General features: G+C 63.6%; 1 protein-coding gene across 2 annotated transcripts in view; it reads left to right on the top strand.

The window, feature by feature from the left end:
• The first annotated feature begins 1,308 nt into the window (after positions 1-1,308).
• The window catches only part of ABR (ABR activator of RhoGEF and GTPase), a 36,970-nt gene continuing 19,886 nt past the window's right edge, over positions 1,309-18,392 (top strand). Inside the window, exons 1-6 of one of the 2 annotated variants that reach the window (XM_085301264.1) lie at positions 1,309-1,384; positions 6,301-6,485; positions 12,657-12,761; positions 13,430-13,615; positions 14,707-14,814; positions 15,619-15,679. In XM_085301264.1, coding sequence (XP_085157390.1) covers positions 1,324-1,384; positions 6,301-6,485; positions 12,657-12,761; positions 13,430-13,615; positions 14,707-14,814; positions 15,619-15,679 — 706 coding nt within the window. In that variant the 5' untranslated portion in view covers positions 1,309-1,323. Of the gene's footprint in view, positions 1,385-6,300; positions 6,486-9,990; positions 10,490-12,656; positions 12,762-13,429; positions 13,616-14,706; positions 14,815-15,618; positions 15,680-18,392 lie in introns of those variants that run through there. The other variant, XM_085301265.1, reaches the window with a different exon arrangement.

The raw sequence follows: 18,392 nt of genomic DNA on the forward strand, positions 1-18,392 counted from the left end.
GCCAGGCCTYGTCCGAACCCGCGGCTCCCTGGCGTCGCCTTGCTCCCCCAAAACGCGTCAGCCACGTCGCAGGGTTGGCGGTGGCGGAGGGTCGGTGGTGGCAGCGCCCTGGCACCGTCCCGCTCAGCTTGTCCGGGCAAGGCCGTTGCTGATGCCGCCCGTGCCCTGGTACTTCACGCTCGAGCCGCTCTTCCATCCCCGCGTGCCCAGCAGAGCGTTAGCCCTCCCGCGCGTTTCCCATCTGGTCCCAGCACCCGCTCCAGGCCCTTCCCCGGGCGGCCGAGGCCACGGGCAGGTCGCCGAGGACACCGGATCTGGAGGCTGCCCGTGCCTCCGTCGCTGGTACGAGCTGGAGGAGGGCAGTCTCYGCGCCTGAACGCTTGGCTGGTGTGCTGACATATTGGGGTTGATGACTCCGGCGCTTTGGATTCCCTTTGGCTACATGGAGAYGGGGAGGACGGTTTAACCCCTGCCTGCCTGGGCTGCTCGCTGCCTTCTCCAGCCCCCGAGAGCCCTGTGCGTGGGGCCAAGGGAGCTGCCAGTCCCTGGCTCCCGGCCAGCAGGCGCCGTGTAGCGGTCCGTGACGTGGCAGGACCTGCCGGTGACCGAGCTGCTGCCCTGGGTTGCTGGAACGGCTCCTTGGGGCCGGCAATAGTCCCGTGCCTCTTTTCCGTGGCACCGATGCCTCTGCCTCGGTAGGGGGTCCTGGGTGCCTCCCACGGCCTCCGGAGCCGGGCGGGGAGCGGGATGAGGAGGAGTCTGCTGCCTTCATCGATAACCGGTGGTGCCTCTGGCGAGGAGCTAGCGATGCTTCGTTGCGGAGGGGGCAGAGCCTGGCATCCCCCCGTCGCGGGGTGGGGGACAACGCCAAGGTCACCAAGCAGCAGCAGCAGAGCTSGGGACCCCCTTGGCCCTCCCGTTCTTGCTGCCCCAGCTGGGGCTGCGGGGCAGCCGCCCACCCCCAAGCCCGCCGTGCCGTGCCCTACGCCTGCCACCCTCCCCTCCCCTCCCCTCCCTTCCCTCCGCCGCCGGTCCCCAGGCACCTGCTGGGGGCTGGCGTGGCCGCGTGCGGGGGACGCTGGGCTCGGCTCCCCCCCGGCAAGGCAGAGGCGGGAGGCGGGACGCGCTGCCATCGCCAGGCGGCACCTCCTTCGCCGGGCGCCCCTGGCAGAAAAGCGGCGGCGCGGCCGGGCAGGCRGCCGTGCCCAGCGCTGCCGTGCAGCCCCCGCCGGGCCCGCGGCCCCCCGCCTCCCGCCCTCGCCGCCTTTGTTGTGAGATGAGAGCCGGCTGGTGAGACTGAGAGCCGGCGCAGCCCTCGCGAGCATGGAGCCGCTGAGCCACCGCGGCCTGCCGCGGCTCTCCTGGATCGACACCCTCTACAGCAGTACGTGCCCTGGGCAGGGGGGGCCGGGAGGGCTGCGGCAGGGGCGGCGGGTCCCCCCCCTACCTGTTGTGTAACGCTGCGTTGCGCTGGGGGAAGGATGCTGCGCCCGGGGATCCCAGCTTGCGCCCTAGGGCCGCGGGTGAGCCGAGCTGCGGGCAGGGGGCAGGCCGTGGGGGACCCGGAGCCGGGGTCAGTGCAGGCACCCCCGGAGCCTGGGGGAGCTGCTCCGAGGGGCTGCACCAACAGGATGGTGATGGTGGCCCTGGCACGGTGGGGCTCGCTGGGGCCGGGGCCAGAGCAGGCTGACAACTTGCTCTGCCCACCAGGGTCTTTGGGGACRTGGGGACTTTCTCCCCCGGGTCCCGTCGCTGGCTCTCTGTGGCCTCGGGAGCCTCCTCTCCCCCTCTCCGCCAGCAGTGATTTTCGCAGCGAGCTCCGAGGCGCTGTGCTGAGGATGCTGTGGAAATGCAGTCCTGTGGGGTCTGTATCCAAGGACCGGCAGCCGCCGGGGCCAGGGGATCCTGCAGCAGCACATCTGTGCAGGCTGCATGTGATTCCCAACCCCACGGTTAGGCATACCTGGACCCGGTGTGTGAATTGCATTCCCTAGAGCCGTCCTGGCCCCACGGCAGCCTGGGGGCCCCAGGGCAGACTGGCTGTCTTGCAGATGGCTAAGGGAGTCTGAGACACAGCTATGAGATACAGGAGGACTCAGCTGCAGGTTCTCTGTTGTTGGTTCTGGGGAAGTGTTGAGCTGTGTGGCCATGCAGGTGGGTAGTTTTAGGGGTCTGAATTCCCCTTAAGATGTTTGCTCTGGAGCTATTGAGTTTAGAGTTTGGCGTTTGCAGAGGTGTGGATCAGTAGGCAGCAAGGTTTGATGCAAGCATGTGGGATGGTGAGATGGGAATCCAAAGAATAGGGGGAATCATTTTCCCTGCRTCTATTTAGCACCTACTTGCCCTTGAACCTGGAGTGAGTGGGAGTGGAGGCCACAGGAGCAGTTGGACGGCTCATTGAGTGGGGCTGGGCATGAAAACAGGCTGAGCCCCCCGAAGTTTTGCAGCCTGAAGCCTGCAACACAGACACCCACAGCTGGAGGCTGCTTCCAAAATCATCAATCTCAATGTCTTGCTTATGGCTGTGCTGGCAGCTGGAACAGAGCCTGGAGGCCACATCAAGACCTAGCATCCGTGGACACCTTCCCAGCAGTTGCATCTCTACGAAAAAAAATGGCTYGGCTCCCACTTCCTGACTTCTTCTCTGACCACCTCTGCTGCTGAGAATAGAGGCCCAAGGGAGACAGTTCAACATGTAAATATTTCCTGGGATATTTGGCAAGGTCTGGCCTTCATCATGTAAGTGAAGACAATGGTGGACCCACATGTCTGTATGTCTGTGCAGCTGTGAGAAGGGGCTTCCAAGAAGCCAAGCTGTTTTCTGTAGCCTGGTCAGCCCAAGACCCCTTCAAGCAGGCTGGCAAGCCGTGGTGTTTCACTTGGAGAATAACTTTGCAGAAGGGCTCTGTCTCTGGACAGATGCCTTTTTGTGCTGATGTCTCCTCCTCCACCTGCCTGGGGCGAGCTATGCTTTGACTGAAGAAAGGCTTCTTCATCCATGTTGTAAGCTCGTGACTGGTGGTCTCCATCCATGTGGGTGCATCTGCTGAGGGGTGTTTGGCCACATGGGCAGCTGGCTGCCCAGGCGCTGCCTGCGTGGGCGCTTTGGCTGCCATCCTCGGCTCCTGTGCAGCCATGTGTGGCTCGCTTCCAGCTGTCAGGTGTCTTCCTGCTGTGACTGCCTGGAGGATGCTGGCAACTGGAATTGGTGCCAAGACTGTGGCATGTCAGGACAACAGCAAGCTGTGTTCCCCAGCACTCTGGTTTTTGAACATCCTGAGAGGACAACCTGATGGGCGCAAACAGGGCTGTGCTGGTGGGATGGGAAAGGGAGCGCAGGGTGCAGAAAAGATGCTGTTTGTGTTGTGAGCTACCCTTCAAAGGAGATTTGGGGAGGAAGGTGGTGAAGAGCAAGGCAGGTCTGAGGCCAGATCATGCATCAGTGTTGTCATGGTGAATTTTCACCCAGCCACAGTAAAAACATGGCATTTTCCCAAACCTTGAAGACTCAGAATAGCAAAATTCTCTTACCCATTAACATTGAACTTCTCCATTGGAAATGGGACAAGACAAATGAGCTGTTGAGGTGTGCCTGATCCCTCCCAGAGGCAGGAAAAGGAAAAAAAAAGCACCTTGAGTTGCTGTGACTGTGCTAGAGACCTGGGCTGTGAAGGAGCTGGCTGCTATCCTGGACTGCACTCCCGTTTGGAGATCTCCTTTCTACGATTAACTTAGGTTGCACCTGAAAAGATGTGGCAGAACTGAAATGTTGTTTTCCTGGCAGAGGTCCTGGTCCTGCTGTCCTGTGACCGTCCTGGGACCACATACCAGCTTGGAGAAATGGTGGGAAGAGACTGCTTCAGGTTAAGGTGTCCTTGTCAGTGGAAATGGCTGTGCTTGACCAGGCTTCTTTCATTGCCTTGGCACCCACACCTTGGGCAGAGCAGGAGAATTTCTACTGCTACTAAAACCCAAGTGTGTGGAGTAAAAATAAGTCTGGATTTTGACATGGGTATTTAGATAAAGGGGGAGCCACTGAGGCAGGCGGATACAGGGGACAGATCTTTTATGACCCCTAGGATGAAGTAGTGTCCATGCCCTCCCTTCCTCCCTTGCCCATGCAGCCTGTTTGCTGGCATTTGGCCCTGACCTTGGCATGCCAAGGGATGATGCTTCCCCTCAGGGGGGCTGCATGCAGCCTGGTGGGCTCCATATGCAGTGCGCCCTGGCTCATGCCCTCTCCCTGCTTGTCTCAGCTGAGGGGAAAGTAGCAACCAGAAGAGAGTGCAGAGGCTGTGTGAGTCTTGCTCCATGGAGGGCTAGTTGTCTAATCCAGCCCAGGGAAGAGTGGTGTTTATCTGGTGGGAACAAGAGCTGCTGCCCTACTGCCAGAGAGGCAGAGTGGTCCATGAAGAGTCCTCAAGAGGTTGGTTGCTTTGCTTTGGCTCAGAAGGGAGGCCATGTGGAGAGTCAGAGATGGTCCCTGGTTGCAAGAAGAGGCATCTCCTCCGCATGGATCCAGTGATGCAGGTCCAGCCCATTACACGGAGTCAAGAGCACAGCAAAAAGTGGTCATTTTTCCTGCTAGTGAGTGATTTGTCTCCTTGCAGCTGGAGATGTAGTATTGGCAAGTCCTAGGGTACATTGCTGTCCCCTCTCTGCTGCATGAGTTAGAGCTGTCTGGCTCTCTGGGGAACCATGTGTGGGAAACCTCTGCCCATCCTCCCCTGATGGGAGCCTGATAAATAATGCACAGCTCAGGAGCAGCCTGATGGGTCCTGCTAGCAGGTGGCACCGCTGGAGGCAATGCTGGGGCCAGGGCAGCGGTGACACGGGCTCTCCTGTGGGACCTCGGGCTGGTGGCTCTCCAGACCATGGTGGAGGCTGCTCAGTGCTGCAGGTGCCAGCTAGTTCTCCGAGCGCTGCAGGGGTCCTCTCTTGGTGCCCTGTTTGGGTAGTGCAAAGGTCTTTAGGTCTCGAGTCTCCAAGTCAGACGTGGAACGGGGGCACCGATCTGCTCGGACTGGGAAAGAGCAGCGGAGACTGTAGGTGGCACTTGGGTCCAGGGAGATCCCTGGGCTGGGGGAGGCGGTGACCACCCCTGGAGCTGCCGCTCGCTCGGGTCGTGGTGGGTGCTGGAGAGCCGGGATCGTCTCTGCGTGACTCTGTGTCGCCCCCRGGGCGGCAGCCGCCATCGCCTTGGAGACGCCGCCATGGCCGCCCGGCCGGGGTGATGGCGGCCGGCACCCGTGGAAGCTCATTAGCGGCTAATTGCTAATGAAGTGTGTGCTGAGAGCGGCTCMGTGGTCCTGGCGGAGCAGGACGCGTCTGGCCTGGCCGGGCGGGAAGGGCCGTGTTGGGCCTCCCCTTGTCCACCCGCGCCTGGGCCGCAGGACGGGGCTCCCTGCCTCCCTGCCCAGCGTTGGCCCCGCTCTTTGATTTAAAGATTCGCCAGCTTTAATTATTAAGCCGCGTGAGGCATTAATGGGCGTCGGTGGGAGCTGGGCGGGCGCCGCCGAGCAGCCCCCTCGGCCGGGGCAGCGGGTGCCGTGCAGGGCCGGGTCGGCATGGCGGCGCCTCTGCGCATCCCGCCTCGGGCGGCCCTGGGGGGCCCTGCTCCTCCCTGTCCCTGCTGGGCACGGGGCACCCGTGGTGTCCTACAGCTCTTTCGGGGGGGGGACGCGAGACGTGACCCCAGGGGACCCCCGCGCCGCGGCCGGGCTCCCTTCCCCCGCCGGCCGCCCTCCCCTTTGTCAGCATCTCGGGGCGGCTGCGGCCGCCTCTTCCCGCCGCCGCGCAGCCGGCCGCGGTTTCCATGGCAACAGCCCGGCCGTACCCCGGCCCCCCGCCGCGCCGGGGAGGCCGCCGCAGACCCCCCCCCCGCACCCTTGCTCCCGTCCCCCCTCCATCCTCCCCAAAATGGCTCCCCCCTCCCACCCCTCGGCAGAGCCGGCTGCGGCCTCCTCCTCCTCCGGCTGCGTGTGCTCGGCAGAGGGAGGGAAGCGTCTCGGAGCAGGACGCCCGCCGCGCGGGGCTGGGCAGGGAGCGGGCGCAGGGCTGCGGCCGGCGCGCGCCGCAGGGCCCCGGGCGCCGCGGCGGCTCTGGAGGGCCCTCGCGGGGCTCGGGAGCGTCCTGCGCGCCGGAGAGCCTGGGCGAGCGGCGATGGAGGCGCCCGCTTGGCACCCCCCCRCTCTCCTGCTGGTAGGCACTGGGCGGCGAGGGGGTCCTGTGCCCCTCCCGCGGCCTGGATGTGGCAACAGCTCCCGGACTCTCACCACCGCCATCTTCTCTTCCTCGTAGACTTCAGCTATGGTGCAGACGACTACGACGCCGAGGGGAACGAGGAGCCCAAGGCCCTGCCGGAGGGCTCGGAAACCATGCCCTACATCGACGAGTCGCCCACCATGTCCCCCCAGCTCAGCGCCCGCRGCCAAGACGGCGGGGACGGCGTCTCTCCCACGCCCACCGACGGCCTCGGCACAGGGGTAGGTGGCCGGACGCGGAGCGTTGCGCTGGGCCCCGTTGAAGCAGGCGCTGGAGGACTGCCCAGCTTGGACATGTCTCCAGTGGTGGTGATGGTCTGGAGCTGCTGTGACCCAAATGGCTGGGGTTGGTTTCCCAAACCCTGTTGTCCTCGGCCCTCCGTGCTTTGGGCTCCTCTTCGCAGCTCGGGAGGAGCAGCACGTTGTTTGGTTGCTCTCTTTAAGGATTCTGTGTTAGTGAGAAGGAGCAGGGGAAGTGGCAGCTGAGGGTCACATCGGCGTCAGCCCCTTGGGACAAGTGAAAACACACCTGCCTTGCTGGTGGCACAGCTAGGAGAGCACAAGGAGGTAGGAGAGCAGGGTCTGGCTGCCGGAGAGTCAGAGCTGCCTGAATCGCCCGGAGAGTGGCTGGGATCTCCAGCTGCTAGGAGGTGTGAGGTCCCTAGCATCCCTGTCCCCGTGCTCTGGGGAGGAGCCCAGCCTTGGGGACAGGGGACAGCCGCKCTGCTGGGCTGCCAGCTCCATCTAGCGGCGCAGGGGACAATCCGCCAGCTGGAGACTGACCTTGTCAATCCCCTCCTCTTCTCTGGGAAACTTAGATTTAACTCTTGCTCTCCTTGTGCTCTTAGTAGCAACTGTGAAGCCATTGGGATTTCATCCGTTATCTTTAAAGGAGAAAAGTTTAGAAAGTTTTGGACTGGAAAATCAAAAGGAGAAAATACTTGTTTTGGAATAAACGTTTCCCTAAACGTTTCCCCTGGGGGCTGGGGGCTGCTGTCCCCAGCGCTGCCTTTCCCGGTGTGCTCTGGGAGGGCTGGCTCCGGCCGGGCGGCGCCGCAGCCTTRTTCCCGGCTCCCTGGGCACCGGCCCTGGCACGCTCCCTTGGCACAAGGCTGGTTCAGAAAACGCCTGCTGGGCCGCTGGGTGGGGGAGCCTTGCGCCGGTGCCTGCTGCCACCCAGCGTGGCAGGGTGAGCTGCCAGGGTCCCGCAGTGGGCTGCAGCTGGGCTGAAGYCTGTGATTTTGCAGGGGGCCGGTCGGTGCTGGCGGAGGCTGCGTTGGAGAGCCAGAGGGTTTGTGTCATGGAAAGAGTTAAGCTCTAAACCCGGATGTTGAGGCAGAGGAGCCGAGAGGTGTGGCTTCCTCCCCAGGGTGCGGGTGCCTGCCCTGCCTTCCCCTGCCTCTGCCCAGGGTGAGCAGCGCAGCATCCTCTGGGCAGCCAGCACTGGTGGCCACAAAGGTGGGCCCCATCCAAGCCCTCTTGCACCCCAYCAGCTAGCCAAGGGCTGTGCTACCTCCACCGAGAGAGAGGCCATCCTGCTGCTTCCCCACCAGGCAACACACAGGAGCAGTGTCCCAGGGCTGGGTGCAAACCACCCAGGCTTTGGGTCCCTCATTGCAGCTTAGTTGTCCCCCGGGACAAGCTAGCCACAGCTCCTGAGACTGGCGCTGGGACTTGTTGGTGGATATGTTGTTAGATAGTGTCCTTCTCCAGGGGCTGATAAGGAAAGTGAAGGGTGATCCTGGAGAAATAGGAAGGTGGATGGGGAGGTCCTCGGGGGTGCTGCCAAAGGTGTGCTCCCTGGGACCGACTGAGCGTGGAGAGAAGCCGTTCAGACTAGACACAGGCGTTGCAGAGGTCTCGAGTGGCCGTCTCAGCTCAGCGCTGGCCCTGCGCTRTCCTGGAGCTAACAGGATTGGAAAGCATTAAAGCTCACTGCCGGCTCTGCCTCCAATCTCTTTATCTGCAGCTGCTTGCCTTGGAGCTTAGCTGAGTGCCGTTTGAATACACCAGTTTGGGGCTGACAGCTTTAATCTCTTTGTGCTTCCAGCCTCAAGGTGGGCACAAGGTAGTGTGCTGATCCCTGTGTCCGGATGACAYGGGGTGCCTGGCACAGCCTCATTGCTGTTCTCTGGTGAGGTGGGACTAGTATCTCTGCCTTTCCATGCTTGAGGGTGACATCCCTCAGCTCGGGGGTCTAGAGTGGGTTTCTAGCAGGACATCCCTTGTTGCAAGCTCCTGGGGTAGCTGTGACTGAGGCCGGAGCCCCCAGCAGCTGAGGGCAAACACAGTCCCTCCCTCTGTCTCCCTGCCTAGAAAATGTGAGTGTCCTGGCACAGGCCACAATCCCTGTGCAGGTAGGTGGCCCAGGCTCTCCTTGGATGCTGTGGGGTTTGGCACAGGGCAGGATAGTGCTTTGCTGTCGACCTTTCTCCCCACATCCCCAGTGTGCTTTCCTTCTGCCACAAATGTGTGTGCTGAGGTCAGGGACTGGGTGGAAGGTGGCTTTCCTGTGGTGTGGGGGGCTTTCCCCTGCCCTGAGGACTGGCTGCTGTGTGCAGAGTCCTGGTATCCTGGGAGAGACCCCTATCCCATGACTGTGTCAAGACGGAGCTTCAGCGTGGAAGTGCACAGCTGGATGTGGGCTCTGAAAAGTCCGTGTCTGTGTTCCTGCCCTTGCTTCTGGCACCAGGAATTTGTTACGGGCTTTGAGAGGAGCAAAGAGAAGAAATAGGCTCATGGAGGCAGAGCGCCAGCAGCCCCTGGTTCCCTTTTACTGCAGAGGAGAGGGGGGAACTGCTAAAATGGCTCTTGAARTAATTGGTTCAAGCACCCGTCACCATCCCCAGTCTAGTCTTGCCCTGTTTGCTGAGGCCCAGGAGATGTCCACACAGATGCACACATCAGAGCTTGTTTCCTGGCTCTCCGTCTGCCCCAGCAGCTGCTGGGGTGGGTTGTCATCTGGCCAGGGCTGGCAGCGAGGCACTGGTGCTCATCCTTCTGCTGGGTGCTGAGTAGATGCTCCAGGAAGGGGCATTTGTGTGGCCATGTTTCTTGGGCCAAACTGCTGAGGTCTCCTGTGGGATGGGAGGACTCCAGAACCCTTTTCCTGGGGAGCTGAGGTCCAGGTCCCTGTTATGGAAGCTGATCCYGTCTGCTGTCTTCCTGGGGTCACTTCTTGCTGGTGAAAAGTCCTGTGGTCTCCCTGCTTGTGGGACGCAGGAGGATGGTGGGGGCCCCTGTGGGTGCCAGCAGGCAGGGTGGATGCTCCCATATGGCTGCTGCTCTGTCTGGCAGGACAAGAAGGCACTGGGGAGCAGCAGTGCAGGGGGGCACAGCGGGTCCAGGTGGGTCTCCGATGGAGGCAAAGGTGCTGCTCCGGCAAGGCTGGGGCACCCTGCTGTGATGTGGCTGGCACAGGGGCAGGTGCCGCTGTGCCAGTGCTGAGCATGCAGCCAGGACCCCTCCACCAGCAGGTCCTGCTTTGTGTGCTGAGGTCCCTGGAGGGAGCTGGATTCCCTCCCGAGACCCCCTCGCCACAGGGGCAGGACAGATGACTGGAGCTGGCTTCCCCAAGGCCAAGCGTGCTGCYGCTCGGCGTTGCAAAATCCAACTCCGAAAAAGCAGGCGGGCGGGCGGCAGGCTGCCGCGCGCCTGGCGCTGACCACACGCCACCGGAGCGGCCCCACCTCCAGCGCCAAGACATGCATTTCCTGTAGCGAGAGCGCAGGGCGGAGCGGCGGGGCTGGCTGCGGAGCAGCGCGGCGGGCAGCAGCCCTCCACCGCTTGCAGCCCCCCGCGGGGTTCGGCGGAGGCGAGGGAAGAGCTGAGCTGGCCCTCTTCCCCCGCCGCTGACGGCCCGGGAGTTTCCGCTGCGGCGCAGAGGCCGTTCTGCAGCCGCCTGGGAAGCGCCTTCACGCTCCCGCCGGGACACCGGGGCCAACGGCCTGAGCTGGGGCCGGCGGGAGCACCGGCAATCCCATAATGGCTCCTTTCATCGAGAGGCTGTGGCCAGCTTCCAGGGCTGAGTCAGGCCAGGCTGGCTCTGTGGCRTAGGCCCTCCCATCTGGAGCCTCCTGAGGTCCCCTCTGTCCCCCGGTGCTCGGCAGGCCATGGAGGAGGAAGAGGAGGCCATAGGGTACCTGGATAAAGTCCTAGAGGATGAAGATGACTCTGAGCCGGGAACCCCCACGAGCCCAGGCTCTCCGTTCTTGGCCAGCGAGAAGGTGGGCACAGATTCCCTTTCGGGGTACCAGGGCCTTGTGCTGGACCGCGGGTGGGATGAAGAAAGGGCATTTTGTTGGTGCCAACAGTGTCCTGGTCTGGGGGCTCTCTTCACCTGAGCCACTGCAGCAGCAGCACCCYGCGGCAAGGCGCTGGTGAGCCGTGGGGGGCACAGGGAGCATCGCTGCGGCCCCGCCGTCCCCCGRGCTGGCGCAGGGCTGAGGGCTTGGCTGCGAGATGTCCCAGGGCAGGAGCAGTGGGAAGGGAGCAGTGATATGAGAGGGGCTGGCTGCAGAGGGCTCAGCCAGTGGCTGAGCAGAGCACGGTGAGCGTCTGGCCCCACTCTCGGGGGGGAGCAGGGGCCGTCGTGCCGGCCGGCGGTGGGCAGCCGTGGCTCAGGGGCTCTCCCAGCAGAGCTGGTGCTGGATGCTGCGGAAAAGGCTGGACCATTCTGTGCTACCAACTCACCGCACGGCCACGGGCGAATCCCCCAAACGCAGCCCCAAACCCATCTGTGCCCACGCTGCACCCTGGCCCTGGGCACCCCAGCCAGGCCTCGGTGCCCAGAGGGGGGGTCTGTGGCCCCACTGCTGGCCCCAGCTCTGCACCCTCCTCTCGCCACCCCGGCCAGGGACCCCGGGTGAGCAGGGGGCTGCAGCTGCAGCCGCTCCATCCTTGGGCTCTCCTGCGTGGGGAGCTGCCCCGGGGCCGGCTCCCTGCTCCTCTCCCGTCCGGGTCGCGGGGGTCCGGCCGGCGTTGCCCCGTGCGGTGCTGGGGGCCCCGGGAGCGGACAGGCCCCCTTATCTCCCAGGCTGCCTCGCAGGGCCCGGCCTCGGGGGAAGCAGGAAGAGCCCGTGACTCATCGGTGGCAAAGAGCCCGTGAGCTTTGAGCACACAAAACCGGCTCCCCCCAGCACCCTCCACCGTGCTAGGAACCTCGGCCCCGGCCGTAAGGGTGCAGCTTTGCGGGGAGCAGGCCCCGGGGCCGAGCAGGGTGGGCACCCAGGCAGCGGTGGGGTCCATGGCAGCCCCCTGAGCTGGCTGGCGGAGCAGGGGCTCAGCTGTGCCAGCGTGGGGCACCCGCTGGAGTGGGCCAGGCAGATGCTGCTCCGGGCCCGGAGCTGGGCGAGCACTTCCTGGCTTGGCTGCCAGCAGTGTCACCCACCCGGCCCGGGAGCTGTGCGTCCTGCCCCACGTGGGCGCGCGCCTGCATGGGCGCACACCTGCGTGTGCGCGGCTGCCGGGCACCCCAGCACAATGTCCAGGGCCGGCGGAGCTGGCCACGGCCCCGTGCGGCACAGCCGGCCACCCCCGTGCGGGCGCTGTGGGCTACTGGTGCCAGGGCAGGGGCAGAGCACCCACATGCTCTGCGGGCAGGCCGAGCCGGGGGGAGCGTGCGGGGTTGCAGGGTTGCGCTCTGCTTGGCCCTGGTCTCGGCGGCACAGCCCAGCTCCCGACTGTGTCTCTCGGGGCAACTTGTGCAGGAGGCTTGGGCACACTGGGTGCTCGAGGAGATCCAGGGGATGAGGCATCCGTGCCTGGGTGCTGGGTGAGCCACGCTGGCGTTTGCAGGCTGGTGTCGCAGGGTGGGAGACGCGTCGCCTGCGGAGGAAAGAGGAGGGTCTGGCCTGTCCGAGGAATGKCGTGTTGGATGGGGCACTGTTCCCGCATCCCGCCGCAGCCTAGGGCCRCCGCTGATGCTGCTGGGCGGTGGGAGCCGAGCGTGTCTGGCAGCTGCGTGGGGTGGTGCTTCTCCGGGGAGCAGGCRCAGGCACGGGGGAAAGCCCCAGCCGGGGAGAAGAGTGGTGCTGGATCACGTGGCCGCGCTGTCCGCCACCGTGCACTGCTTCACTGGCGCCTCTGGACTCTGCCCTGGGAGAGTCCTGCTGTGGCCCGCGCCACCCTGGAGTGCTGCCAGTGGCACTGGGCTCCCRGCCAGCCAGGAGCAGGGAGGGGAGCAAAGCCAGCCCAGCCTGTGGCTTGCAGCTGGCTCCAGTCTGGCTGTGCCRCCCAGCGGGCATATGCCTGGCCTCACTGGTCCTTGTGGCAAAGTTACCCCTATCCAGGCAGGGACGTGTTTCCGTGTTGGGATTCTGCAGAGATGAGGGATGCGGGGTTTCTTCCCATGCTGGCTGCTGACTCCGCTGGGTTTCTTGCTGTGTTGCGCAGGGTGAGCGAGATGCTGGCAAAGGCCTGGAGATGCGGAAGCTGGTGCTCTCCGGTTTCCTGGCTAGCGAGGAGATCTACATCAACCAGCTGGAGGCACTCTTGTTGGTAAGCACAGATCGAAGGGGACCTTTCTCCAAGGATGTCCCCCAGATGGGATGGATAGAGAGGGTCATTTCTTCCCAGACAGCCTCTCCTGAGTGGGCCTGCCCCGAGAGTTGCTTCGGAGGGAGCAAAGCAGCAGCAGTCACACTGGAGCCAGCTTTGCTCTGGCCTGGCCATCCTGTCTCACCTCCCCCTCCATCAGCATGCCTGGTGTGGAGGTATTTATAGCCCCGCTTCCTCTTGTGGACTTACTGGCTGTTGTGGCAAAGACGCAGTTGCACAACATGGAGGTCACTACTGCCACGGACAAGGAAGTTTGCAAGGATGCACAAGCTGAGCATGACCCCTGCACAGTGATTCTGCCCCTCATCCCCACTCCTGGCTGTTTCCTGGCCACTCAGAGAGAGATGCTTATTCGAGACTCTGTCCCAGACACATTCACTCCTGGCTCAGATCCTCCTTCCCCAAGTGTCCCACAACCCCTGCACAAACAGCTCTAGCTGTTTGGCGCCAACCTGGTGTCCTGGCTTGGCAAGGTTGCAGTGCCTTGGGGTTCAGCTCTAGGCAGTGGTGGGCCTCCAGTGAGCCCTGTTATGGTCTGGAAATGTCTCTGGGGGCATTTTCCCTCTGAACCCTGGGCTCAAACACTCTCCCTTCTCCTCATTTGACAGCCCATGAAGCCACTCAAGGCCACGGCCACCACATCGCAGCCTGTCCTCACCCTCCAGCAGATTGAGACAATTTTCTACAAGATCCAGGACATCTACGAGATCCACAAAGAATTCTATGACAGCTTGTCCCCGAAGGTGCAGCAGTGGGACAGCAACATCACCATGGGCCACCTCTTCCAGAAACTGGTATGTGCCTTCCCTGGAGCTTGCTTTGCTTAGGAGGAGGAGGAGGGCTGGAGTGCCAGGAGGCTCTGATGCAGGACATTCAGAACAGTCCCACTGCATTGCCCRGATCCTGTGCTGCCACATGCTCATTAGCAGCGTGGGCTGGGGAACTTGTTGCACCCTCCCTGTAGCAGCCCCAGTCTGGTTTGCTTGTGTCCAGAGTACACCACTTGCTGCCCGATCCCTCCCRTCCTGGGAGCACTAATGTGGCCTCTGGGACAGAGATTAGCACTGTTTATCCAGTGCTGGAAAGCTGGAAAGCAGCCTCGGTGCCCCTCTGCGTGGCAGGGATGCTGTGTACCAGCGTGTGTGCTCAGCTCGTCGGCCGTGGGCTCAGGCCCTGCCTGAACCAGCTGCCTTCTTGGCTGCTTTGCACAGCCGCCGACTGCAGAGCAGCAGTGAGCCCTCAGGGCAAACCTTGGTACGGTTTTGGCTTGCAGCAGAGGGGTTGACTTTGCCTCTGGGCTGGCACGAGCTCTCTGCAGGTGAGGGCAGGTGCAGCCGCAGGGGTTGCCCTCTGGGGAGAGGCAGCGAAATTGCTTCCTCTTTGCCCCGGGCTGCTGGCTGCCCGCAGGCTCAGGAGGGTGCTGTGGTGACAGCTCCCCTGGGGTCACGCTGGGCTTTGCAGCTTCTTCTGACTTGTGAATGGGAGCAGAGATTCTGCTGTGTGCCGTGCCATGGCCTCGCTGGAGGATGTGACAGGGAGAGGACAGGCTGAAGGGCGCTAGGAAGCAGCTACAGCTTCAGCCACCTCTACTACTCGTTCAGGAGATCTGTCGGGGGTCGGTGGCATGGTGATGGCATGGAGCTTGGTGTGAGCCCCACCACCTGCCGTGGCCAAGGGCTCTCCGTGCAGAGTCAAGCCATGCAGGCTTCAATTCTGTCCTTGGCTGGTTGTGATCCCTGGGGTCTGGCAGAGGGTGCGAGCATCACCATGCTGTCCCTCAGGCAGGGGACAGCTCTGGGTATGTCCCTGCTACTGCTACCCAGCCTCTCTCAGTGCTGGAGGCTTTACCACCCCCTGGGTGCCTGGCTAACCTCCTTCCCTACAGGCCAGCCAGCTCGGGGTGTACAAGGCCTTTGTGGATAACTACAAAATTGCGCTGGAGACAGCGGAGAAATGCAGCCAGAGCAACTACCAATTCCAGAAGATCTCAGAGGTGAGCTCAGCAGGCTCTGCACAGCGGGGCCAGGGAGAAGCCTCTGTGCATAGCCCCTATTGTGGCCAGACCTCCAGCAGCCTGCATCATGGTATGGGGGGCAGATGTGGGGCAGAGAACATTGTCCCCATGGCTGAGTCCTTCCCTGATGCCCTATAAAAGGTGCTGTCCCTGTCCTAAGGACTGTCAGTAGTTGTCCCTTGGGCAAGGCCATCTTTGCTGAGTTTGAGGTGAATAGCCTCTGGGCAGGATGGTAGAACAAATCTTTCAAGCTTTGGTCCCCCTGTGCAAGCTGTTTGGGGTGATGTCCATGCAGGGGGTGGCCGTGGGGGATGTCAGACCCCAGCCCTGCGCGTACCTTGCAGGGAGCAGCCGCCCTTTGCACCCACTGCTGCGGTGCTGCGAGTGGGTTTGGGAGCCGTCAGAGATGAGTCTTCGCACACGGGCTGCCTCAGCACAGCTCCCAGTCCCGGCCCGGCGAGCGYGCCTGCGGTGCTGGTCAGCTGCCGCCCCTCTCCCTCTGGGCTCCCGGCTGCGCCTCCATGCCTTGCCCTGAGCTCCCCTAGGAAATGGGGGCTTCTGTGGCCGTGACCTGGTTCCCCACTTCCTACCACCCCTCTGGAGCACGAGATCTGTGTTCAGCTCAGCGGGACCAGCGTTGGGACGCTCCAGGAGATGCTCCCCTGGGGCTGGTGGGAGATCTCTGGGTGCACCGGGGTGGGGGGGTCCCCGTGACCTTGAGCAACGACCTTCCCCGGACCCCAGCCCCCGGCGGGCTGCTCTCATGGGCCTTTCCCTCCGTAGGAGCTGAAGGTGAAAGGCCCCAAGGACTCGAAGGAGAGCCACACGTCCGTCACCATGGAGGGTAGGGAATGCGCCAGGCGGGCGTGGGGAGGGGGATGCAGCCTTTTGTCTCCGCGCGGGACCGGAGCGCGTGAATTACCGAGCGGCTCGCGGGAGCGGAGCCCTTTGTGTTGCCGTGCGCGGCGGCGGCAGCGGCGCGGGGGGACGCACCTCGTTAGGATGCCGGGGGCGTGCGGCAGCCCCCCACCCCCAGCCCACCCCCTCCTCCCCGCGCGCGGGCTGCGCGGAGAGCCGTGCTGAGGGGCTGATGCCATGCYGCAGCCGGGCTGAGCTGCCGAGGGGAGGCAGAGATGGCTGCGCGGAGACGGGGCTGCCATGGAAATCCTTGTCGTCGTCCGGCTCTGCTGTAACTGCACCTACGGTGAGGCGGGGGGCTGCATGGGGGGAGGCTCCCAGCAGGGGCTCCGGTGGGGAGCGTTTTTGGCAGCTTGGCCCCCTGCGGGGGGGCGAGGGGAGGGGAGCTGGCCTAGGGCATGCTGTCCTTGCGGGGGCTGCCGGTTGCATCGTGCTCTGCAGCCTGAAGTTGGGAGTTTCTTTGTTCCCGGCTCTATTGAATCGTCTTGGCTCCGGCACATGTGGCCACGCGCTCGCCTTCCCCGCAGGGCAGGGTCTCGTGCYGGCGGCGGAGCCAGCTGCAGGAAGGCGGCGGGCCGGGGCGGGCCGGGAGAGGACCTGCTCCGCCAGGCTCAGCTGCAGGGCYGGCGGTGGGGGTGGCCGCGGGAGGGGTCCCCGTGCACTCGCCGGGGGCTGCGAGCATCTTCGGGCTGTGACGCCCTTCTCCCCGTCGCCGTGCCTGCCTGCCGGCCCYGGCCACGCGCCACCTGCCTCTAGGTCCCTGGCTGCTGGGGACTGTGCCGGAGAGGGGCCTGGCCCGGCCCCTCCTGGGGACACGTTGGGCTCCTGCGTGCTTCGCATATATCCCTAAYGATGACAGTGGGAGGCTCCATCTGTCCCGTGGGTCTGGGGCAGGATGAAAAGGGGGGATACCCCGAACGCCTCCCTCCCTGAGGCAGCCTGGAGCRGTGCTCTTGCTGGGTGCCACCAGTGTCCTGGCTCACCCTGCGGTGTCTTTTCTCCCTGCCAACAGGCACAGGGAATTACCCGTGGTTTGGGGGCCGGTCCCAGGATCTCTCTTCCCAAACAGACCCCCTGCTTGCTAGGACACAAGCTTCTTCTCTTGTGGCCTGGTGCAACTCAACACCACCCTCTGCCTCCACCGAGCTCCTCGGAGGGAAACGAAATAGGACCCCCTCTCCGTGACTCATAGCGAGCGTAGGGAGAGGCTGTGCATTTCCCTCTTCTCCTCCTGCCTGAAGCCTGTCCTCGCTTGGGCCCTTCAGTTTGGGGAAGTGATCTGAATCGAAGGGAAAATCCAGATGCATCTGTCTGGGTATAAATAGCCYAGAGAGGCGTGCAAGCGGCCAGCGCCGGGGCCCTGGGAGCCGGCACTGTGTGCATGCTCCGTGGTTTGCCCTCCGAAAGAGGGGATGGGGAGCAAGAGGGTCCAGCCTCTAAAGAGTCCCCCGCGCCTGTTCCCCACTGGGAGGGTTGTGGCAGACTTTCCGTGGGAGAAAAAGGGGTGTTGGTGTCCCGCACTCTAGGGGGTAGGTGCTGTGAGCCCGATCCCGAGCAGGGGGCAGTTCTGCACCCCCTCCCCGTACAGAGCTGTTCTGCTCCCCTCTGTAAGTGGGGACGAGGGGTGTGACGGAGGCGCAGCAGAGGAAATGCAGGGAGGAGACACAGGCAGAGGTGATGGGACGAGGCTTCAACCCCCGGGGCCGCGTCTTTAGCTGTGCTTCGTGCTGCCGCGGGATGGACCGAGTTCCCCTTGCACCCGGGGCCAGCTGGGGCCAGGGCTGCTGACGGGCTGGGCGACACCAGGGGCATCTCCTGGAGATGCTGGGAGCCCCCGCAGCGAGAGCAGGGCTGGAGCGGCTCCGTGCGGGACCCACCAATGCCCATGAGGGAAAAGGGAAACTGCCAAAGCTCCCAGCTGCTGGTGACAGCGCATGGCTCTTCCGCTTGGCAGCTGCGTCACAGCAAGGTGGCCGGGTACGGAGGCCCGTTGAGCGCTCGGGGAAGTCATCTGCCTGGGAGCCGTTAGCCAGCAGAGATGTGCTGGCAGGGATTGCGCCAGCAGCTCCTGAGTCAAGACCGGCTGCTTTTTTCAGACGTGTTGGCACAGTTGCRGTAGGGATGTCCCGTGGCCCAGGTGAAGTAGGGTGGAGCGATGATGATGATGATGATGGTGGAGCCCCTCTGGCTTTGCAGTCTGTGACCRGCCTCTGCAGAGAGGAAGAGAAACTGGCCCAGCACACGCACTCAGCACCCACCTTGGGCCYGTGAGGGTGACACAGCTGGGACAGTGCTGGGTCAGTGTCCCCACCATGCCTGGTCCCAGGGCAAGGGCAGATCTGGCTGGTGTGGGGATGTGCCTGGAGCAGGGCGCTGCGGGAAGCACACACAGCCGTTGTCTTTGCTTGTCACCACCTGTGGAGACCTCCCATTAAAGAGGACAGAGACCCTCGTGGCACAGTGTCCACCAGCCCTTGCAGCAGGGCAGGACTCTCCCTGCCAGCGGGTCTGGGCTCGGCTCTGTATCAGTGCTCAGCTCCCACGTGGGATCCTGCCAGTGTCGTACCGTGTGTCCTTCGAAACGAGCAATGGGGCAGCGGGTCGTTTGGGGCTTGGGTGCAGGAGGAACAGAGCTGGCT

Source organism: Rhea americana, unplaced genomic scaffold, assembly GCF_003343005.1.
Source record: "Rhea americana isolate MKP2758 unplaced genomic scaffold, rheAme1 scaffold_175, whole genome shotgun sequence".
In the NCBI taxonomy this organism is placed as follows: Eukaryota; Metazoa; Chordata; class Aves; order Rheiformes; family Rheidae; genus Rhea; species Rhea americana.